We start from the raw sequence: 21,024 nt of genomic DNA, 5'->3' as shown, positions 1-21,024 counted from the left end.
CAATGGGTGTTTTTTCTTATGGCGACTTTTTTGTCCAAATGCATTAAAGTCAATGGGTGTTTTTTTCTTATAGTGACTTTTTTGTCCAAATGAATAAAGTCATTGTGGTGTTTTTTCTTATGGCGACTTTTTTTCTTCCAAATGCATAGTCAATTGGTGTTTTTTCTTATGGCGACTTTTTTGTCCAAATGCATTAGGCAATGGGTGTTTTTTCTTATGGCGACTTTTTTGTCCAAATGCATTAGTCAATGGACATTTTTTTCATATGGCGACTTTTTTGTCCAAATGCATAAAGTCAATGGGCGTTTTTTCTTATGGCGACTTTTTTGTCCAAATGCATTAAAGTCAATGGACATTTTTTTCATATGGCGACTTTTTTGTCCAAATGCATAAAGTCAATGGGCGTTTTTTCTTATGGCGACTTTTTTTGTCCAAATGCATTAAAGTCAATGGGCGTTTTTTCTTATGGCGACTTTTTTGTCCAAATGCATAAAGTCAATGGGCATTTTTTCTTATGGTGACTTTTTTTGTCCAAATGCATTAAAGTCAATGGGTGTTTTTTTGTATTGCGACTTTTTTGACCAAATACATAAAGTCAATGGGCGTTTTTTCATATGGCGACTTTTTTGTCCAAATGCATTAAAGTCAATGGGTGTTTTTTTTGTATTGCGACTTTTTTGTCAAAATGCATTAAAATCAATGGGCGCTTGGGCGCTTTTTCTTATGGGTGTTTTTTTTCTCTGCAAATGTTTTGTTGCAGCGAATTTTTGCCGCCAATATTATTTTCGTATTTAGTGTCTAACCATATTTTACTTACAACATGGGCAAATAGAATGCAGGTACCATGCAATACATGTGGATACACAGAGCACATCACTGGGTAACAATTGGTTTTGTGAAGTTAGTGAGCAGAGAAGAGTCATGTGACTCTCTGGTCAGTTTTTAGAAGAGCAAATCAATTCTGCAGTGCAGCTCACCCTACAATCAAAATATTATAGTAAAGGCAGGTTCCCATGATCCACTTTAATACAGTGACATTTTCATTCTACAAGAGTATTAAAAGGAGATCTGTAATTCATTCTATAGCAGATCTTGGATCTAAAAAGGAATCACAGATGTTATTTGGGTCCTTTTCAAAGTAGGATTAAGGAACCTGTATTCCAGGCTTTGTGCATAGGATTCCTGATCTCCCCAAGAAACAGTAACACATAGCTGAACAATTAGTGTCTTTTTTTTTTACATTTTTATTGGATGTTTTGTGTACAAAAGTATCAAACACCTAAAATTGCAAATGCAGTGCAGTGGTTTGAATTGAAGAGAGGCTCAGCTACACTAGTGCTCCTATAGGTGCTACTTACTCCCCTGTGCCAGACAGAGACTAGTGATTGGAGCAGACAGGTATCCCTTTCATTGGAGATGGCACAGGTCAGTCGTTCCTTTAAGAGGAAACACCAGTGTATCCGAATCCTTAGTGTTTTCTAATGAAGGACATCAACTTCTGCTGAGAAATTGGATTTTGGTTCAGAGCAAATGCACAATATTACTTGCTGTGATTAAAAAAAAAATGGACAAAAATCAGCCCACTGCAGTTATTGGAAGGGGCACTGCTGTGATTATATGACACTTGTAGCCTGCTGCACCTTACAACTACCACTGGATTGAATATGCCCCTACAACTCCAAAATGTGTCATGGGCCACCGTGATGTGCACAGAGATAGCCTGAGACAATCTGCATTTGGTCTTCACTTTAAACAATGGCTTTTTAAACGATTAAGATGTTTATTCACCAGCTTTCCAGTTTGGAATTACAGTCCAATTTACAATTTAGCGAACAGGCAGTGGTTTGAATGAGAAACTGGAAAATAAACAGTAGGGGGACTGAATTGGAGGATAAGGAATAAAAAGGACATTGTAGCCTCAGCAGTAGTTTTGTAGCTGCCAGGGTCAGTCACCCCCAACTGAAAGCAAGAAAGAGTCAGCAGAGGAAGGCAAAGAATTCACACAACTATATAAAATGAAGACCAATTGAAAAGTCGCTAAGAACAGGACATTTTGCTACTTCTATAAATGAGTGTTTCTTGTGATTTGTCCAGCAGTTGCAGCAATGAACATCCACTTGTCACTTACATAACTCTGGAACCACTTCAATCCTTTATAGGAGAAGGAAAGGCAGAGTATACTTGGTCGTGCCAAAAAGTTAGGCACCCCCAAGTGATTGTATATACTTAACGTGAAACCCCAGGCCGGTGCTCCTATCTGCAGAAAACTGCACCTGTAAGTCCAGCAGTTCCTGATTTCTCCCTGATCTGTGCCCCACCTGCAGCATGCAAAGGATGAGGGTAGGAATATACAAATGACTGCCACAAACAGGGTCAGACTGGAGGGCCTTGGGGCCATCTGGGCTACTGCCCCAGGGCCCCCCTCCGGACCCCCCTGCACAACCTTGCGCCACAACTGTGCACATGCTCGCGGCACCGTGTTTGTGTGCATGTGTGGTGTGCCTAGTATGCACAATTTTTTTGCCGCAGCCACCCGTCGGCCCAGTCCGACCCTGGCCACAAATATAACAGCCCACAATACAGGAGGTGTGTAGTAACCCCTCCACTAAAACAAACCCTTGTTACAGCTTTCTGCTCCTACTTGACAGGGCTATTGTCTCACATCTGTATGGGGTGGGTAAGGAGGCACCAATTGGTCAGTGCAGAAATACATGAAAGCTTTCCCTTTTTCAGATTTAACTTTTTGCCACCAGATGGCGTTAGTAACACTCGCAGTATTCTACCCAGGAATAAATCTCTGACTTCTCCCTGCCTCAAAACTATGTGTAATGAGATACATCATTATTAAACTACAACTTTAATACTTCTTCAGCATCCACCCAGTGTTAGGAGACTCTATGTGTGCCTTGCTAAATGCTAGAAGGCAGCTAATTTTTATGTTTTTCCTGTTTCTTGTTTTGATTAGAATGTAAGCTCTACAGGGCAGGGACCTTCTTCCCATTATGGGGCAGATTCACTAAGCGCCGAATTTGCGCTAGCGTACACTTTGCTCACAACACTTCGCCAGCCGTAAATTCACCAGGACAACGCTAATTCAGTAAAATCCGAAGTTGCGTCCAGGGCGCCGAACGCTGGCGGAGTAGCGCTGGCGTTACTCCGACAAGCGAAGTTGCGCTAGCGTTGGCTAATATGCAAACATCGGGAAGTTAAAGTTGAATGGACGTTTATGTTGCAGCAAATACATTACATCTACTCTATTGCACTTGGCCTGGTCTGAGGTGGTGAAGGCAAGTCTGGCGCAAGAGGTAACGTTCAGTAAAATCTACATTTTAGTGAATTTGCGCAGTTACGTCCATTCGCCAGAATGCAACTTCACCAGGCGTAAGGGAGCAAATTATCGCTAAAGTCTATCTCCTTCGCTAGCGAAGTTACACCTGCGCCTGTGAAGTAACAAAATGACGTCACGCTGACGTTAGTCACTTCGTCCTTTAGTAAATCTGCCCCTATGTCTCTTATCACATAGCACTTGAGCTCTTTGTCCTGATATGAATTCTGTGTATATTTATTATGTGATTTGTCTTCCCCATGTATACTTTTATATATATATATATATTGTACTTTTATGCATTATACGTCCTGCGGCTCCTTAACAGTGATTTACAAATAAAGTTATACATACATACAATGCCCACAAACTCATTCATTTATTAGGGATACTACTATGGAATTTTAAATGTAATCCCAGCACCCCCCACCCACAAGATTATGGGGCCCTAGTGTTGCCATGGGGCTAGGAATGGCATATACAGTGGAACCTCAACTTTACATCCCCTGATTTTACATTTTCCCTCATTTAAATTGTTGTTTTGTGGTCCCACTTATATATTATGCATAATACATTTCCCTGATTTCACATTTTCCTGGATTTTACACCACTTAAAGGGCATGTAAAGGCAAAAATAAAATCCCATTTTTACTTTCTTTATTGAAAAAGAAACCAATCTCCAATATACGTTAATTAAAAAATGTGTACCGTTTTTAGAAGAAACCTGACTGTATGCAGTGAAATTCTCCCTTCATTTACTGCTGTGGATAGGAATTGTCAGATGTTCCCTAACTGCTGAGCAGGGAAACAATCATACTTATGAACAGCAGGGGGAGCCCCCGCCTTACTTCCCAGCCATGCAGAACTCAAGCAGCTTTGTTTATGACGATCCCTAAGCAGCCCAGACCACACTGAGCATGTGCACAGTCTTAGTCTTGCAAAGATGTTTAACAAAGTTACAAGATGGTGACCCCCTGTAGCCAACTGAAAGCATAAATTATTTGTTTCATCAGGCTTGTGGTGCAGTAAGTTCATGTTTATAACATACAGCATTTCTAGCCTTATTATATTTTAGACTTTACTTGCCCTTTAAGTGCCCAGAAGGCACGAAACGCATAAGGCCTCCCTCTGAGATGTTCCTTTTTGTATAAATAAAACTTTTTTAATTTGCATCAATTTTTGGAGTGAAGTCCAATCTTTGTGCCAGTTTACCACTGAATTCTACATGTCAAGCATTGCCTCCCTGAGCTGAAGGTCTGGGGCTTGAGCACCTGGACCCCCTGATGTTATTGGTGAGTTTACCTTACTGCCTACATTTTTTGTCACACTGGAACTTTTTTCCTTTTTACCTATCCCCCGTTACCCTTGTTAAATTTTTTTCTGGACCCCTGAAAAATGTAAAATGGGGGTTCTACTGTATAGGGGTCGCTCTGCCCACTAGTGGTCTGTTGTGCCCTTAGCAATGTAGGGATATATATATATATATATACAACTCTGTTTGACCACATTGGTCCTATTTCCATGTTTGTTAGATTCCTCAACCTTTCACATTTGTAATAATTTTTTATAGAAAATATAACATTTTAAAAAAAGAAAAAAAAAATCTTCAAGACAACCAATTAAATATGGCGGCAGAGACCCTTGGCTTCCGCTGCCACAAGACAAGTTAAAGAAGACCAGCAATATGCTGAGATGTAGGGACTAAGGAACAAGTCCATCAGAATTCGTCGTGTCGCCGCGTCAGATCTTCGCCGTAGTTTGTCGCCTGGCTACCGACGAACATGCTCCAATTGTCCAAGATCTCATTTTTGGTCAGTTTGCTGTCCTGTAAAGAAAGAGATCACCATTGTTCCAACCATAATATAACCAGATCTACCTATTTAATTTGGGCCTCCGTATAGAACTAATGTCAGGTAACAGCCGTATTATGTTATATATGTGAATCAGCTCCCAAACCTTTTCACTTCAGCCCCTGATCTCACCTTGTCTTTGTCTGATTCGAAGATCAGGTGCTTGGCCTCCAGGTCAGCAAGGTCATATTCGTGGGGGATGATCCAGTGGCTGATTTCCGATCGGTCCATTTTCCCGTCTTTGTTAATGTCACGGAAATCTGTAAACTGCTCACGCTCAGTCTTGACCCAATCTGGTTCTGGTTCATCTTCTTTAGGAGTGTACATATCAGCTAAATGCAAAGGGAAAAGAGGCTTAAGGCACCCGACATGGATATACAGTGCAAAGGTGTAACTTAAAGGAAAACTATACCCCCCGAACAAGATATTGCATAAAACAGCTCATGTGTAAAACCCTGCTTCATGTAAATAAACCATTTTCATAATCATATACTTTTTTAGTAATATGTGCCATTGGGTAATCCGAAATAGAAAATTGCCATTTTAAAAAATATGGTCCGCCCCCTTGGGATCGTATGATTCACAGTGCACACAAATAAAGCAAACACACTATTCATATTAGGTCACATGAGCCAATTACAAGACAGAGTTCTGTTTTTTGCTTCCACACTTCTTCCTGTTAGGGTGGTAACACTTGCCATGCATTCCGGGGAGATTTGTCGCCCAGCGACAAATCGCCTCTACTTCAGGAGTCTAATCTCCCCGAAAAGCCTTCCCACCGGCTAGAATGTCAATCCCTGGCAGAATGGCACTCAGAGCACTTCATTTTCCGAAGTCGCCAGAAGTTGCCTCATGAGGAAATTTCGGGCGGCTTCGGAAAATGAAGCGCTCCAAGTGCCATTCCGCTGGCGATTTACATTCTAGCCGGCGGGAAGGCTTTTTGGGGAGATTAGTTGCCCGAAGAAGAGGAGATTTGTCGCTAGGACGACTAATCTCCCCGAAATCTTAGCGCGTGTCACCACCCTTAAAGTTAGAGCTGCAGTATTTCTGGTCAGGTGATCTCTGAGGCAGCACACAGACCATCACGAAATGGAGGTTCAAGGCAAGAGATGTAAAAGGGCAATATTTACTTAAATATATATTCCAGTTTGGTAAGATTCTTTAATTTGCCACTTAATATGATATAAACTATCTGCTTAAATATTCGTTTTGGGGGAAAGTTTTCCTTTAAATATGTCTGCTTTCAAATTAAGAAAGGGTCCTACTCAAAATTGAATACTGGGACAGCATTGGACTGGGGTGCCGGGGGCCCACCAGCTCACTCTCCACACTACATTTCCTAGTCTCTTCTCTCTACATACCACTATCTATTTCTCCTCTTTGTTCTGGAATGGCCATATGCAATAGAGATGTTGTTCGAATAAAGGTTTTTGTTTTTTAATTCATTTTGGTGACCTTTTGTGGTCAACTTTTTGCTTAGGGTTTGGTGCACTGGACCATGTTATATGCTGGGTGAGGTGCACGGCCAACCACTGGGTACACTGGGAACTTTCCTTATATTCTGGTGGGCCAGTCCATCATTGTACTTGGGGGAAGACGATAGAGCTTTCAGGATTTCCTTCATGTCCCTTACCTATGTACTCATCCACATCCACAATGCCGTCGTCATTCTTATCAATGTCCTCAATGGTTTCCTGAAAACACAAAATGAACGTATAATCAAACACCATTGTTCCGATGTGCTGTGGGCCAACCATGGCTGCCTTTATGCAATTAAAAGTTCAGTGGAGGTGACTTATTGCAGAGCAATGTACTCTGATGCAGAGCAATTGAGTGTTGCTGCAGAATTGAGGCTTATACTGGTATCAATTATCAACCGTTAACCCACTCATCTGATGGGGGTCCTCTAAAATAACTGTTCTGGACAATAGTTCTATGACTGGACCATCATCATGATCCAAAATAGAACAGGCTGGGCCACACTTCTGCTTAGTGACATACAGTAGCAAGTGATTGGATCTGTACAATTAGCCAATTGATGGGCAACAGGAGGCCACAAATGCATGAAAGCTCACTCACAGTTATGACAATATCCTGCATGTAGTCATATTCCTCTGGGTGCAGAAACGCGGTAAACTCATCCCGGGTGGCAATCATATCACCATCCTTATCTGCCACCTTGAACCGCCGCTCATCCCGCTTCATCATCTTCCTGTAGCGCTCCTTGTCCTTATCTGCCACGTCATATAATTCTTTCCCTGGAACACCCCAGCACAAACAGTAAATACTTTATAGCGGTTTCAGGGCAGATGTGGATGAACTGGAGCTCCCAGCTGAATGTGATTGTCAGTAGGATGGGAGTCATCCTATGATGGGCCAATTAGTATTATATGTTGCCAAATTGGCCTATCAACGGCTAACTTAACAGCGGGCCTGCTCTAAGACACTGGAGACACATACAAACAAGTGCAGTGAGACTGTGCTACAAAAGAAGCAAATGAGAAAGGTTAGTACACAGTAGTAAATACAATTAGCACATAAAAAGTAACAGAAATCCTCCCCCAAAGCCAAGGGTTGTACTCATTACATCACAAAACGTCATAGGCCTTGGGTGAGGATAATGTGTGAGTTGCAGTTGAGCAGGTGACTGTGAGTGTCATAGAAACCACAGGAATCTGAGCTGCAAAACAGAAAGTGATGGTTTGTTGCCATGCAGAACTGTGCAGTGAATAGCAGGTTAAGAGAATAGAAGCCAAAACTGTGAGAGTGTGATATGACGAACATACAACTGGCCGTAACAGCACCGCAGTGAACCAAGGCCTGAATCATACTGCCCACATCACAAAATCAAACAAATCTGGGCACCAACGCTGACCATACACTTGAAGGTGGACAATATCGAGCAGATTCCATCATAGGCCTCAGACCAACGGATTGTAATTGGCTCTCTGCAGTCATTCAGATTAAGGACTAAATCGATGTGCAGATGAGGTCCATGACATATTCCGTCAGCAGCTTTTATTGACCTGTGTATGATCACTTTACTAACCCAAGTTTGGTGGCAGTGAGAAGCCAGTTCAAACAGGTGAAAGATCACAGAGCTGACATTCTATAAGCATTGGGCCAATGATTTAGTTCAACAGTCTCTACTTCTACTGGACAAACGCACCACTAACTATTTCCAGTGGCCTTATTCTCTCAGTGATAGAGGATAAAAGCTTTTAGCTCATAGTTCAGGTTACTCACGGAAGAACCTAAAAGTAACACTTGGCTAGAAGTTCCATTATGGCAGCATTCAGGTTGGCAAATGTCAGCTGCTCATAGAATCAGGGCCATCATCGTGGGGTGATCAGTTCGGAACCTCATGGGAGAGAGTCACAAAGAACAGTTTTTGGAGCTGAGGGCCCCATATGAATCATTCTATAGGCCAATGTCGGGGGACCTTCCCCATAGGCTAACATTGAGTTCGGTAGCTTTTAGCTGCCGAACTAGGGGGTCGAAGTTTTTCTTAAAGAGACAGTACTTCGATTATCGAATGGTCGAATAGTCGAACGATTTTTAGTTCGAATCGTTCGATTCGTAGTCGTAGTCGAAGGTCGAACTAGCCCATTCGATGGTCGAAGTAGCCAAAAAAACACTTCGAAATTCGAAGTTTTTTTCATTCGAATCCTTCACTCGAGCTTTGTAAATCTGCCCATAAGTGTTGTGAGAACATGAAACGTGGAAGGCTGTAATCCATATCTGTACTTCAATAAAGACTTTTTTACTATAACCACCTGGAGGATTGCTCTTTGAGTGCCAACCCTACAAACAATACAGTGATGACTGCTCTATCTCTACCAATATGTAGCGAATAACCAGAGGACTCCAACAATGGAAATTCACAGAGAAACAGCCGCCATGATAAACACACTGTGTATTACGGCATTGTGTGCGAGGCATGCAAGGAACATTGCAATCTTGGGATCATGTGAAGGCACCTGAAAGGAGCAAGGCAACCAGATAGAAAACTTTGTCATGCGGGTTAGTATTTTTCAGTGGCCATGCAGTGCATTTAATGTTGAGCTACAAGCTTTGCCATGAGACAAGGATAGGAGCTTCTTGGGGCTCTGGTTCTTCTGGAACTTCCCAAACACCAGAGTGCCAAGAATCCCTATTCTTGCCATAGGAGAAAGTCTCCTCTTCTCTCCCAGGCTTTGGCCTCATTCTCTTACCTGGGACGTAGCCATAGGTGGTCTTTATGTATTCCTCCCAGGAGATCATGTCGTCTTTATTTTTATCATAATCTGCCCAGTGCTTGTTGATATTCTCATAGATATAACGGTTCTGGGTGTGCTTAATCCAATCCTTCAGCTCCATGTTGGTGACAAAACCATTCTTATCTCTGTCTATCTTATCTACTATTTTCCTGAGGGGACAATGGGAGAGATAGAAAAACAAAGTGGCAGATTAGGACACTAATTCCAAAATAAAATAATCTCTCACCTTTGATTTCTTTGCCTAGCAGGTGTCCATACACCCCCTTAGCATACTCGTCCCAAGAGATCATCCCATCCTTGTTGGCATCGTACTTTCTCCCCTGTTTCTCTGAATCTTCTACGTTCCAGCGCTTACCCACATACTTTATCCAGGCATAGAGTTCATGTGATGTGATATATTTGTCCTTGTCTTTGTCCATTTGATCAATTATCTTCCTGCAATGAATCAAAATGGTTCTGTAGGCTCACAGTTCTACACCAGCTGGTTGGACTCCAGCTCTTGCATTGAAAAGTGGGAGGGGATAATGGGGATAAAGAAAGATTCTTTGGGGAAAGCTTAAAAGGATAATGTCATGGGGGGAAACTTTTTTTCCCCTCAAAACGCATCAGTTAATAGTGCTGCTCCAGCAGAATTCTGCACTGAAATCCATTTCTTAAAAGACCAAACAGATTTTTTTATATTTAATTTTAAAATCTGACATGGGGCTAGACATATTGTCAGTTTCCCAGCTGCACCCAGTCATGTGACTTGTGCTCTGATAAACTTTAGTCACTCTTTACTGCTGTACTGCAAGTTGGAGTGATATCACCCCCCCCAGTAGCCTAATAACAGAACAATGGGAAGGTAACCAGATAGCAGCTCCCTAACACAAGATAACAGCTGCCTGGTAGATCTAAGAACAACACTCAATAGTAAAATCCAGGTCCCACTGAGACTATGTTACTATGTTACATTCAGTTACATCGAGAAGGACAAACAACAGCCTGCCAGAAAGCAGTTCCATCCTTTCTTTCTGAAAGCCAGAATGGCATGAGATGCACCTACACACCAATATCACAACTAAAATATACACTTGCTGGTTCAGAAATTACATTTTATATTGTAGAGTGAATTATTTGCAGTGTAAACAGTGTAATTTAGAAATAAAAAGTACACCATAAAAATCATAACAGAATCTCTTTAAGGCTGGAAAGAGACAGTCACTAGTGGCCACTATTATCAGCTGCTATTAACTTCATTAATACTTCTACTCCTTGACTTACCAGCGCCTAAGTAAGGGATCCCCAATCTTTTTTTTACCCATTAGCCACATTTAAATGTAAACAGAGTTGGGGAACAACACAAGCATGAAACATGTACCTGGTGGGGGTCCTAACAGACCTATCTGATCTATCAGTAGCCCCTGTGGGAACTGGCAGCCTACAGGAGACTCTGTTTGGCAGTACACCTGGTTTTTATGCAACCAAAACTTTCCTACAAGCCTGGGATTCAAAAATAAACACCTACTTTGAGGCCACTGGTGAGCAACATGTTGCTCCTAAGTCACTGGGTTGGGGATCACTGGCCTAAGGCAGCATCACAAATGAGTGCAGGACTGTGAATGGGGGTAAACCAACCTTTGTAATAGAGTATATAGGGATTTTCAGTATGACATTGTTTTATATATCTGCAACCTTGCTATGAGCTAGATTTTGGACAAAGAAATGAAGAACATGAATTCCACCACTAGGCAGGACAAAATGCTACGGGGTGGTTTTATGTTCCTATATTTTATATACTGAACTTATTGCACGAGGCTAAAGTTTCAGCTTCTCATTAGCAGCAATGATCCAGGACTTCAAACTTGTCACAGGGGGTCACCATCTTGGAAAGTGTCTTTGACACTCACATGCTCAGTGGGCTCTGAGCAGCTGTTGAGAAGCTAAGCTTAGGGCTCGTCACTAATTATCCAGCAGAAAATGAGGTTGGTCTGTAATATAAGCTGATGCTACAGGGCTGATTATTAAATTATGATGCTAATTGCACTGGTTTCTGTGCTGCCATGTAGTAATTATCTGTATTAATTACTAATCAGCCTTATATTGTGACATTTCAATTCTATGTGTACTGTATATTGTGAGTGGGTCCCTAAGCTCAGTAAGTGACAGCAGCACAGAGCATGTGCAGTGAATCAGCAGAAAAGAAGATGGGGAGCTACTGGGGCATCTTTGGAGAAACAGATCTTTACTGCTAAAGGGCTGTGGTTGCCTTGAGCTGGTAAAACATAATGTACAACTTTTCTAACTACTTCTTTAGTTAGGTTTTAGTTCTCCTTTAAAACGTTTCAGGTTCAGACACCCTTTCCTGCCCAACACTTAGCAAGGTTATAAATATATTAAATATATGGAAACATTGTCATGACCAGTCATTCTCTTATAGTTCCATGAATATCCATGTGATGACCCACTCCTTTTACTCTATTTAAACTTCAGGTAAAGTCCCCCCCCCCCTTTCAACTGCTTGGGTCCCCTTGGTGGGGAGCAGCCTCACAGTCTGGCAACTCCTGTCCTAGCAGAAGCCTAATAATGAATAATTTGTTCATTGCAGATAAGATCTCATCCAGAGCTGACGTGCCAGGGCTGGTTCTGCACCAGTGAAAGTTTGTCAGTGTGACTCTTCCCTTTGCCGGAGCTCAAGATTACAGACTGGAAATGCAAACAACATGCTGACAGTTTTATCTAGAGAGTCTGCTTTTACAAAAAAAGGCAACAGAACAGATTCACGTCAGCATTGTGGTTTGTGACTCCTGAAGCAATGTAGCAAAGGCAGTAATTGCACTTACATTTGCAACTTCAAAGCAAAAGCATGAGGGAAAGTTGGCTAGAAGAACATTTTCTTTCATTCAATACCATTTTATTTTTGTTTTTTACCAAAATATAAGCTTCATCGTACTGAAATAAGAAACTTTATAAATACGATCAATTACATTTTCTGCATCGTTTCTGAAATAATCAAGTTTATCTTCACTATTCCTCTCTCAGCATCTGTTTCTCTTCATTCTGTCTTCATTCAGGAGTTGGGTGTCAGATTTTCATTGACAGTTAGATCCAATATATCTTATAGGGGAGGGGGCTTCCTTTCCTAGCAGATGTATTAGAGCTCACTCAAATAACTGATTCCAGTACAAACAAAATAACTGCCTTTTGCACCAATTCTGCATGTAGAGAGACATGATGTCTGGTGAATGAGCTCTAATACATCTTCTAGGCAAAAGGAGCCCCCCTATAAGATATATTGGATCTAACTGTCAATGAATATCTGACTAGGGATGTAGCGAACGTCGGAAAAAAAGTTCGCGAACATATTCGCGAACTTGCGCAAAAATGCGAGCGGTTCGCGAACGGTTCGCGAACCCCATAGACTTCAATGGGAAGGCGAACTTTAACATCTAGAAAAGACATTTCTGGCCAGAAAAATGATTTTAAAGTTGTTTAAAGGGTGCAACGACCTGGACAGTGGCATGCCAGAGGGGATCAAGGGCAAAAATGTATCTGAAAAATCTGCCTGTGTGTGCTTGGAAGAGATAGTGTAGGGGGAGAGCTGTTAGTGATTTCAGGGACAGATGATAGTAAGTTTGCTGGCTAGTAATCTGCTTGATACTGCTCTGTATTGGAGGGACAAGAAGTCTGCAGGGATTTGAGGGACATTTTAGCTTAGGTAGCTTTGCTGGCTAGTAATCTACTGTTCTCTTTAAACAACTGCCATACGTTGACCTTGTAGGCATTGTTTGGTGTTTTTTCTGGAGACGGTAATATTATGGATATTTAGACAGAATGGGAACAAGGTCACACAGCTCGATGGCGGGTTGAAGAAAACAGTGTGCAAATAATGCCTACAAGGCCAACGTATACACTACTACAGCGGTGGATACGGATTACGTAAAATATATTATGGCTGCTTGAAAAAAGTGACTCCGGTGTTTTTTCTGGAGACGGTAATATTATGGATATTTAGACAGAATGGGAACAAGGTCACCACAGCTCGATGGCGGGTTGAAGAAAACAGTATGCAAATAATGCCTACAAGGCCAACGTATACACTACTACAGCGGTGGATACGGATTACGTAAAATATATTATGGCTGCTTGAAAAAAGTGACTCCGGTGTTTTTTCTGGAGACGGTAATATTATGGATATTTAGACAGAATGGGAACAAGGTCACACAGCTCGATGGCGGGTTGAAGAAAACAGTGTGCAAATAATGCCTACAAGGCCAACGTATACACTACTACAGCGGTGGATACGGATTACGTAAAATATATTATGGCTGCTTGAAAAAAGTGACTCCGGTGTTTTTTTCTGGAGACGGTAATATTATGGATATTTAGACAGAATGGGAACAAGGTCACACAGCTCGATGGCGGGTTGAAGAAAACAGTGTGCAAATAATGCCTACAGGGCAAATAATGCCTAAAAGGTCAACTTATACACTACTACAGCGGTAGTAAAATAAAAAAAGTAAAATAAAAAAAAAATGAATATTAAAAAAAAAAATTAAAGTTGGTGCTGCTGAACTACTAGGAGCAGCAGATTAGCACACCAGTCCCACTCCCCAACACTGCTAGACTAATAGCACTGGGCTCTTATAGTAGTAGTAGTAGTAGTAGTAGTAAAACAACAAAAAAATAAATAAAAGCAGTCCTTACAAGGACTACTGTTATTGCAGCAGTCAGCAGATGAGATCAGAAGCAGGACAGCTGCCCACTGCAGCTACATACAGAGCACTGCAGTAGAAGGTAGATTACTAGCCAGCAAAGCTACCTAAGCTTAAATGTCCCTCAAACCCCTGCAGACTTCTGTCCCTCCAATAACAGAGCAGTATCAAAACGATTTACTAGCCAGCAAACTTTCAACTGTCCCTGAAATCACTAACAGGCAGCAGCTCTCTCCCTACACTATCTCTTCAGCACACACAGGCAGAGTGAAAAAACGCTGCAGGGCTTCGGTTTTATAGGGAAGGGGAGTGGTCCAGGGGAGAGCTTCCTGATTGGCTGCCATGTACCTGCTGGTCTGGGGTGAGAGGGCAAAAAAAAGCGCCAACAATGGCGAACCCAAAATGGCGAACGTCGCGCGACGTTCGCGAACTTCCGGCGAGCGCGAACACCCGATGTTCGCGCGAACAAGTTCGCCGGCGAACAGTTCGCGACATCTCTATATCTGACACCCAACCGCTGAATGAAGAGAAATGGATACTGAAAGAAGGATAGTTAACATAAACTTGATTATTAACGGTACAGCATTTTTAATTGATTATATTTAAAAAAAAAAACTTATTTCAGTGTGCTGAAGCTTATATTAAATTTTTATTTTTGTGATAGTTCCCCTTTAAATATAAAAGTGCACATGTACCATAAAGGGAAACAAAAGGATAATGAAGAACATCATCAGTTAAACTGGGACGGCCAGACTATTGGCAACAAGTCAAATTTGTATCCCGCCCACCAGCGGTGACTGCCACGTTTTCATCTGGAATCTTCAGAGCTTGTCCCCCCCCCAGGCCCTTCCCAGAGTGGGAAAAATACACAGACCCACCCAGCAGGGCTGTACTAAGTTTGCTGCTGCTGGGGGTGGGAATATGGACTCAGTATTATGGTTCCTGTTACACCCCAGTGCACCGTGCTAAAAGTAGGGGTTTGAGGGGGGTAATAAATCTGTATTTACTTTTGTTAGCAATGGTTACATGGTAAAAAAAAAGTTTGCACAACTGTACATGCATCTGTGCAACTGTATTGGAAATAGCCTACTTGCATTTCCAGGGGGGTTGAATGTTAATTATTTATGGGTAAACGATAGGGATAAAGAACACTTAGGGTAGGACTCGACGAGTGATTTTGTCGCGATCCGACGTGCTGCACGCAGCATCTGCATCCGACAGACGGATCAACGCTGCGACACCATGCGACAATTCTATCTCTTGCCTTATTTTTGTCGCATGCGACAATTCGCATGGGTTTTGTCGCAGCACGTCGGATCGCGACAAACTCGCTCGACGAGTCCTACCCTAAGGGCTGTAAAATATAATAGCCATTAACACGTCTGTTCTTATCCTGTATGGAAGTGGTTTTAAAGTGTAGATAGAATAAACTTTATGTAACTAGTTAGTAGGGTTCAGAGGCATACCTCCCAACATTTTGGAAATAAAAAGAGGGAAAAACTGGGTCTTTCCAGTACAAACGAGGGACTGCGGGTTGAGCTGTCAAAAGAGGGACTGTCTCTCTAAAAACGGGACAGTTGGGAGGTGTTTAGAGGTGGGGCAAGCGGACTGGGCGCTCTAGGTAAGCTGGGCAGCTCTAGCCATTTATATAACAGATAAGTTGTGTTATCCTGATTGGTTTTTAATGTGGGAGGGTTTATTGAGAGTGTGTAAATATGTGAACTGTTTCACTTGCTCCTGAGATGCCTATGATTAAGTGCTGGGTAAGCATGAAACGCGTTAGGCTTTTTTGTGGGGTCTAATGGAATTTAATATGTTCCAATAAATTCCGTTTTTTATCTAAATGCATGAGAACATTAATTTAGCTCTTTGCCCTCGCCTCATGCCCACGATTACCCATGCTGATGCATTGCAGATCGGGTTGCCATCCAACCGGTATTTTACCGGCCTGGCCAGTAAAAATTATGGTTGATCCCAATGTTATTAATAGGGAAAAAAGATAAATATATAGGAAGGCCGGTATTTATTTCCAGAACAGGTGGAACCCTAATTGCAGATCTCCTCCCCACGCGTGTGCAAATGAGCGAGCACACACACACGACCCCATGTGCAGAGTAACTGGCAAGCGATTAGGTGACAAGGGCCGGAGCAGGTGAAGCAATAGAAAAGGTATGTGTCTCTTCTGCCTACCCCTAGTTCCAGGCCCTGGTTGGGTTTCCCATGTTTGTGGTTCCTTTGGGTAATGTCCCCTGAGATAAAACTTCGCTACCATATGCAAAACATCCCATGCTTTCTTCTGAGCAGCTCACATTCAAATTGCCGGAGGTGAAACATAAGTAGCGGGCAACTTAGCAAAGATTTATCTTCTTGTGTGCCATTACCCTATACTGTAGAGTCCTGTGCAAAGCCAATTTCTAAGACCCGACCTGAACCCGCAACCCGCATATTTACCCACTTTGATCCGCTACCCAACCTGGACCGGCAACTGCCTTATCCGCAACCCGACCCGCAACCTCCATCAAACAGGAAGTGATGGTGCTGCAAACCGGAAGCGATGCCATCAAAACTGGGCGGGGACAGACACAACTTTTGTAAAACTTTAAAAGGAGTAATATATAGAAAATATTACATAAGATAAGAAATTTAGATGAGACCTGCAACCTGACCCGCGACCTGCAGACCCGCACCTGAAAATCCTCCCCTCATTCCGCAGGTTGCCCGGTTTTTTTGCGGGTAACCCACCGGTACCCGACCCGCTGCAGGACTCTACTATACTGTATTGATTGTCTATACTGTACATTGTTCATGGAACACAGCGATAATAAATATACTTTGTCTCTGTATAATACAGTACAAGCCTGAAGATTATTAGCAAACCCCTAGACACACAAGTGAGCTGGCACTTGTATTAGTAACTGCTACATCTGTAAGCGGTAACCAATTTCCAGCACAGAACTCCAGTGCCGGGATAACTGCCCGAAGGAGGATCCTTTGCACGTGTGCCAGGAAATATTGTACGACCCACAGTTGTGAACCATGAGCATCAGAAATAGACACATATATTTATAAAAATCTCAATGAATAATCATGAGAAAAATGAATTCCTCTCTATATAAAGAAAGAACTTGAATGGGGGGAACTGTCTCTTTGCCCACATCACACAGGTAGAGATTAGCCAGTCAGAACGTGTAACAAGCGGATGCTGTTCCTATTTATACTTGATGCCAATGTTTAATGCATTCAATTTAATTAACAGAGAAGACACACAGACGGCAAGGGGAGTATTTTTTCTGAAAGTAAATGTGGCAACTCCAGGGTCGGAACTAGGAGCTGGGGACGGATTATTAAAATGGACACAGTGTTGCTCTTTGTAAACTCATGCCCCTGCTGGCCCCCATCCTGCATCTTGTAGCTGCTATTTTACTCATGGCAAGGGATCGCTCTCCTTAGTTCTGGGACTGTGTCTTTCTGTACAACCCTAGTACTTGGGTAAAACTGCAGCTGAAACATTCCACAGAACCTGTGGGATGGAACAAACGGGTACAGGGAAGGTGCTGGAGAGAAGCAAGGGGGGCCTAGGGTGCAAGGATATCTAAGTCTCGCCTGTGCTCGGCCTAGGGTTGGGGGTGCCCAAGTCATGTGCCACCCACTCCTCTCTATTTGAGTCACATACAACAAATCTCATGTTTGCACCAGTGTGCACTGAATTCAGACTTACAATGGGCCTAAACTAGAGGAGGTATGAGCCCCACTCTGTTGCACCCTAGGGAAGTGCCATCTTTGCCTCCCCCTAGTTCAGGCCCTGGGCTACGCTAAAGCTTGCAACTGTCCAATACTTGTTGAACTACCATTTATAAGCATCACCTGCTAGGGGCACAGAGATACCTATGGTTAAATGATTAGTATGGAGCCAAGTTGCCCAGAGCAAATATAAGCTGAGTGTTTACACTTGGCTTCCATATGGGGCATTTTATACATTTCCTGATACAGCCCAACCCCCCAACTCCCAAGCTCAGGGTGCCGCTCACTATTGTTTACATGTGCAACACAACTGTACATTAGTGATGGGCGAATCTGTCCCGTTCCGCTTTGCCGAGAAAATTGCAAAACATCGTCAAAAATTTGCGAAACGTTGACAAGTTAGCAAAACGCATTGAAGTCAATGGGCGTCAATATTATTTTTATACAAGCAAATGCATTAAAGTCAATGGGCGTCTGAATAATTATGATGCGCACAATTTTTTTACACACTCGTCTCTTTTCTCCAAATGCATTACAGTCAATGGGAGTGCGAATAATTTTGATATGCGACAATTTTGACGAGCGACAATTTTTTTGGTCGCAAAGAATTTTCGCACGGCGTGCCGTATACAGAAATTTAATACCATGGTTCCAGTAATGGATTTAATTTGATCTTCGTGAATGTATCCCAACTCACAGTGATCAAGAGCCAATTGTTCTGCATGTAACTGCTCCTGTGGTTAGCGACCCTCATTGGGATGCATAGAGGGACATACCCTTAGCAACACAGAGGGCAATTATGGCTTTAAAGAAGATACAGGTACTTCTTGGGGAGGGATCAGTCATAAAGAAACACAATTATTCCAGGGGCCTAATTTAAACACGTACATAGGAAGGTGGAGTTCTGAACACTGCACCCTCCCACTATGATCAGAACATTAACAGAAACCCACGTGCCCCATTGGTACATCCCAGGGATCATTTAGGCCACGTGTTCTTACCCCAGTCTAAGTTTGCTCTCCTCCGGAGTGAGCTGATCAAAGGTCCTGGCTTCTTCCTTGCCTAGAAAGGCCTCATGGTCATACTGGAAGCCCTTGTGGTCATCGTGCTGGTGGTCACTGAGGTCCTTACTGTGATGGACACGCTCCTTCTTCTCTTTGGTCGGTACCCCCAGAACCCAACAGGCACAGAGGGTCACAAGCAGGAACACAGGCAGGGATTTCATTGTGGCAGCCTGCAGGAAACACAGTGGAGAGGGGCGATTAGAGAGAGACTCTACCTCCAGCTCAAACGTAAGCTGCCTTAAAACAGGGAGCTCACTCCTGCTGCCTTTACACACAAATAAGAGCAACTGACTGCTTGAAGGGGGGATACTGGGAAATGTAGTTCAGCAACCACCACAAATAAATAGCAGAGCCTTGATTGTCTGTAACCACCCAGTGAGTGCACCAACCTCTCCTGTTCAGTAGAGCAAGAATTCCCTGGCTGAGTGATGCTTCTTTCATCACCTGAGCAGATCTTATTCCTATAACTGCCACGTTGGAGCACAGGGGCATGTTATTTCATTCAGCCGGAGAATCAAAGTTCCAGTGCAAGTGGCATAACTAGATATTACTGGGCCCCCAAAATGTCTAGCGGTTGATCTGTTTTGCCAATATTTATTGAAATTGTATATGAATTAAGGCCTTGTGGGGCCCCTATACCTCCTGGGTGCCCCTGCAGCTGCAGGGTCTGCTTCCTCTGTAGTTGTGTCTCTGTCTCATGCATTAAACCTCTATTCATAAGGAAATCATTTTCCTTTCAAAGCCACTGCCCTTTATTTGGAAGGGGCATAGTTTGCCAGCAGGCTGCCCTCCAGCTGCTCCAGCTCAGAGAGGCTTCTAAAAACCCAAGTCCATAAACCCCCAACAACCCATGCCAGACAGCCATGCACCCCTTACCTACTGCAGTCTCTTCACCAGCCAAGCCCAACGATACACTAATGTTTGCCACACGACTCCTTTAAAAAAAAATGCACATTCTCGGGGAGGAGCCCAAAACTTTGCCCAACAAATCCTAGCCCAACCCAAAGCCGAATTTCTATTACTTCTCTCAGGCAGCAGCAAATTTAGTACAGCCCTACTGGGTGGGTCTGGGGATTTTTCCCATCCTGGGAAGGGCTTGGGGGGGGGGAGCTCTGAAGATTCCAGGTTAACGTGGCAGTAAAAACTTGCTAAGTGTTCGAAAGTTTGAGTGATTTCGTTTTCTCTGGTTGCTAAGGTCCATTCACATCAGACAGTGGTTGGAATGAAATACAACAATATGAATAGGGTTGCCTCCTTTTCTGGAAAAAAATAACGGCCTTCCTCTATAATTATCTTTTTTCCCTATTAAATTGATACTGACACTTAAAAACTACTCTTCAAAATATGAATATATATTAAAAGTTAGGTCATGTTGATCGTTTTTGGCTGATAGTTCTGCTTTTGTAAGTAGTTGTTACTTGAAGTTCTTAAGCCTGACTGTTTAGTCCACCTGGCTGTCCCTTCTCAACCAGTCAGTTACAGTTTCTTTTCTTTTCCAATTCATTTATTAGCATTTGAAAATGCACAATGACAAATAAGTTGCCTCACCGACTATTGAAAACGCATCGCCGCAGGTGCATTAGCGCAGACGACTTTGCATTGTAACCTATGGGGAAAAACGCAGAGGCAGTTCGGGGAGATAGTCGCTCAAAAGACAAGGCGATTAGTTGCCAGGCGACAAAATCTCCCCGAATCTCCTTGTGTGGACTAACCCTAATGCTGTAATAAGAAATGTTTCCTCTGCTATACTGTACTATACCTCTACTATTTGTGGATGTTTATATAAACATATAATACAGAGGTTTAAATATGTTGAAAGGTGGAATAGAACTGCTGTGGTAGCGGCTACAGCATGTCCTTAAAGGGGTTGTTTACCTTTAACTTTTAGTATGATGCAAACCTCCCAACTGTCCCGTTTTTAGTGGGACAGTCCTGCTTTTGACAGTTCAACCCGTAGTCCTGCATATTTACTGAAAAGTCCCGACTGCACTGAACAGCCGGAAAAAGAAACAAAGTTTCTAACTTAATTGGCTTTTGGCAGAGAGCCCAGAACAGCCACCAAGTGCAACTAAAATACCTTGTAGCAATTTT

At 42.7% G+C, this 21,024-nt stretch overlaps 1 protein-coding gene across 3 annotated transcripts; it reads right to left on the bottom strand.

The window, feature by feature from the left end:
• Positions 1 to 4,443: 4,443 nt before the first annotated feature.
• rcn3.S (reticulocalbin 3 S homeolog) lies at positions 4,444 to 19,924 on the bottom strand. Of its 3 annotated transcripts, none has more exons than XM_018228149.2 (7): positions 19,810 to 19,924; positions 18,871 to 19,103; positions 9,390 to 9,583; positions 7,255 to 7,433; positions 6,809 to 6,869; positions 5,308 to 5,507; positions 4,444 to 5,150 (listed from the first exon to the last, which is right to left on the bottom strand). In XM_018228149.2, the coding sequence occupies exons 2-7, from the start codon at positions 19,092 to 19,094 to the stop codon at positions 5,043 to 5,045; spliced, it is 966 nt and encodes a 321-aa protein (XP_018083638.1). In that variant the 5' UTR covers positions 19,095 to 19,103; positions 19,810 to 19,924; the 3' UTR covers positions 4,444 to 5,042. The 3 variants fall into 3 exon arrangements, with proteins under 3 accessions (XP_018083638.1, XP_018083637.1, XP_018083636.1); XM_018228148.2 differs by lacking the exon at positions 9,390 to 9,583 and adding an exon at positions 9,661 to 9,869 and having other exon boundaries at positions 19,814 to 19,919; XM_018228147.2 differs by lacking the exon at positions 9,390 to 9,583 and adding an exon at positions 9,661 to 9,869 and having other exon boundaries at positions 19,810 to 19,917.
• Between the last annotated feature and the right edge of the window lie 1,100 nt (positions 19,925 to 21,024).

The sequence above is a fragment of the Xenopus laevis genome, chromosome 7S (assembly GCF_017654675.1).
Source record: "Xenopus laevis strain J_2021 chromosome 7S, Xenopus_laevis_v10.1, whole genome shotgun sequence".
NCBI classification, from domain to species: domain Eukaryota; kingdom Metazoa; phylum Chordata; class Amphibia; order Anura; family Pipidae; genus Xenopus; species Xenopus laevis.
Note: the sequence above shows the minus strand (reverse complement) of the source record. Positions and strands in the feature narration are given on the sequence as shown.

What these genes read in the sequence shown, in the direction of transcription:
- rcn3.S (XM_018228148.2), bottom strand. Translation starts at nt 19,094, where the DNA reads ATGAAATCCCTGCCTGTGTTCCTGCTTGTGACCCTCTGTGCCTGTTGG. An exon ending in GAGAGCAAACTTAGACTGGG is followed by an intron (nt 9,870 to 18,870) that starts GTAAGAACACGT and finishes GATTCATTGCAG; the next exon opens with GAAGATAATTGATCAAATGG. An exon ending in TCGAATCAGACAAAGACAAG is followed by an intron (nt 5,151 to 5,307) that starts GTGAGATCAGGG and finishes CTTTCTTTACAG; the next exon opens with GACAGCAAACTGACCAAAAA.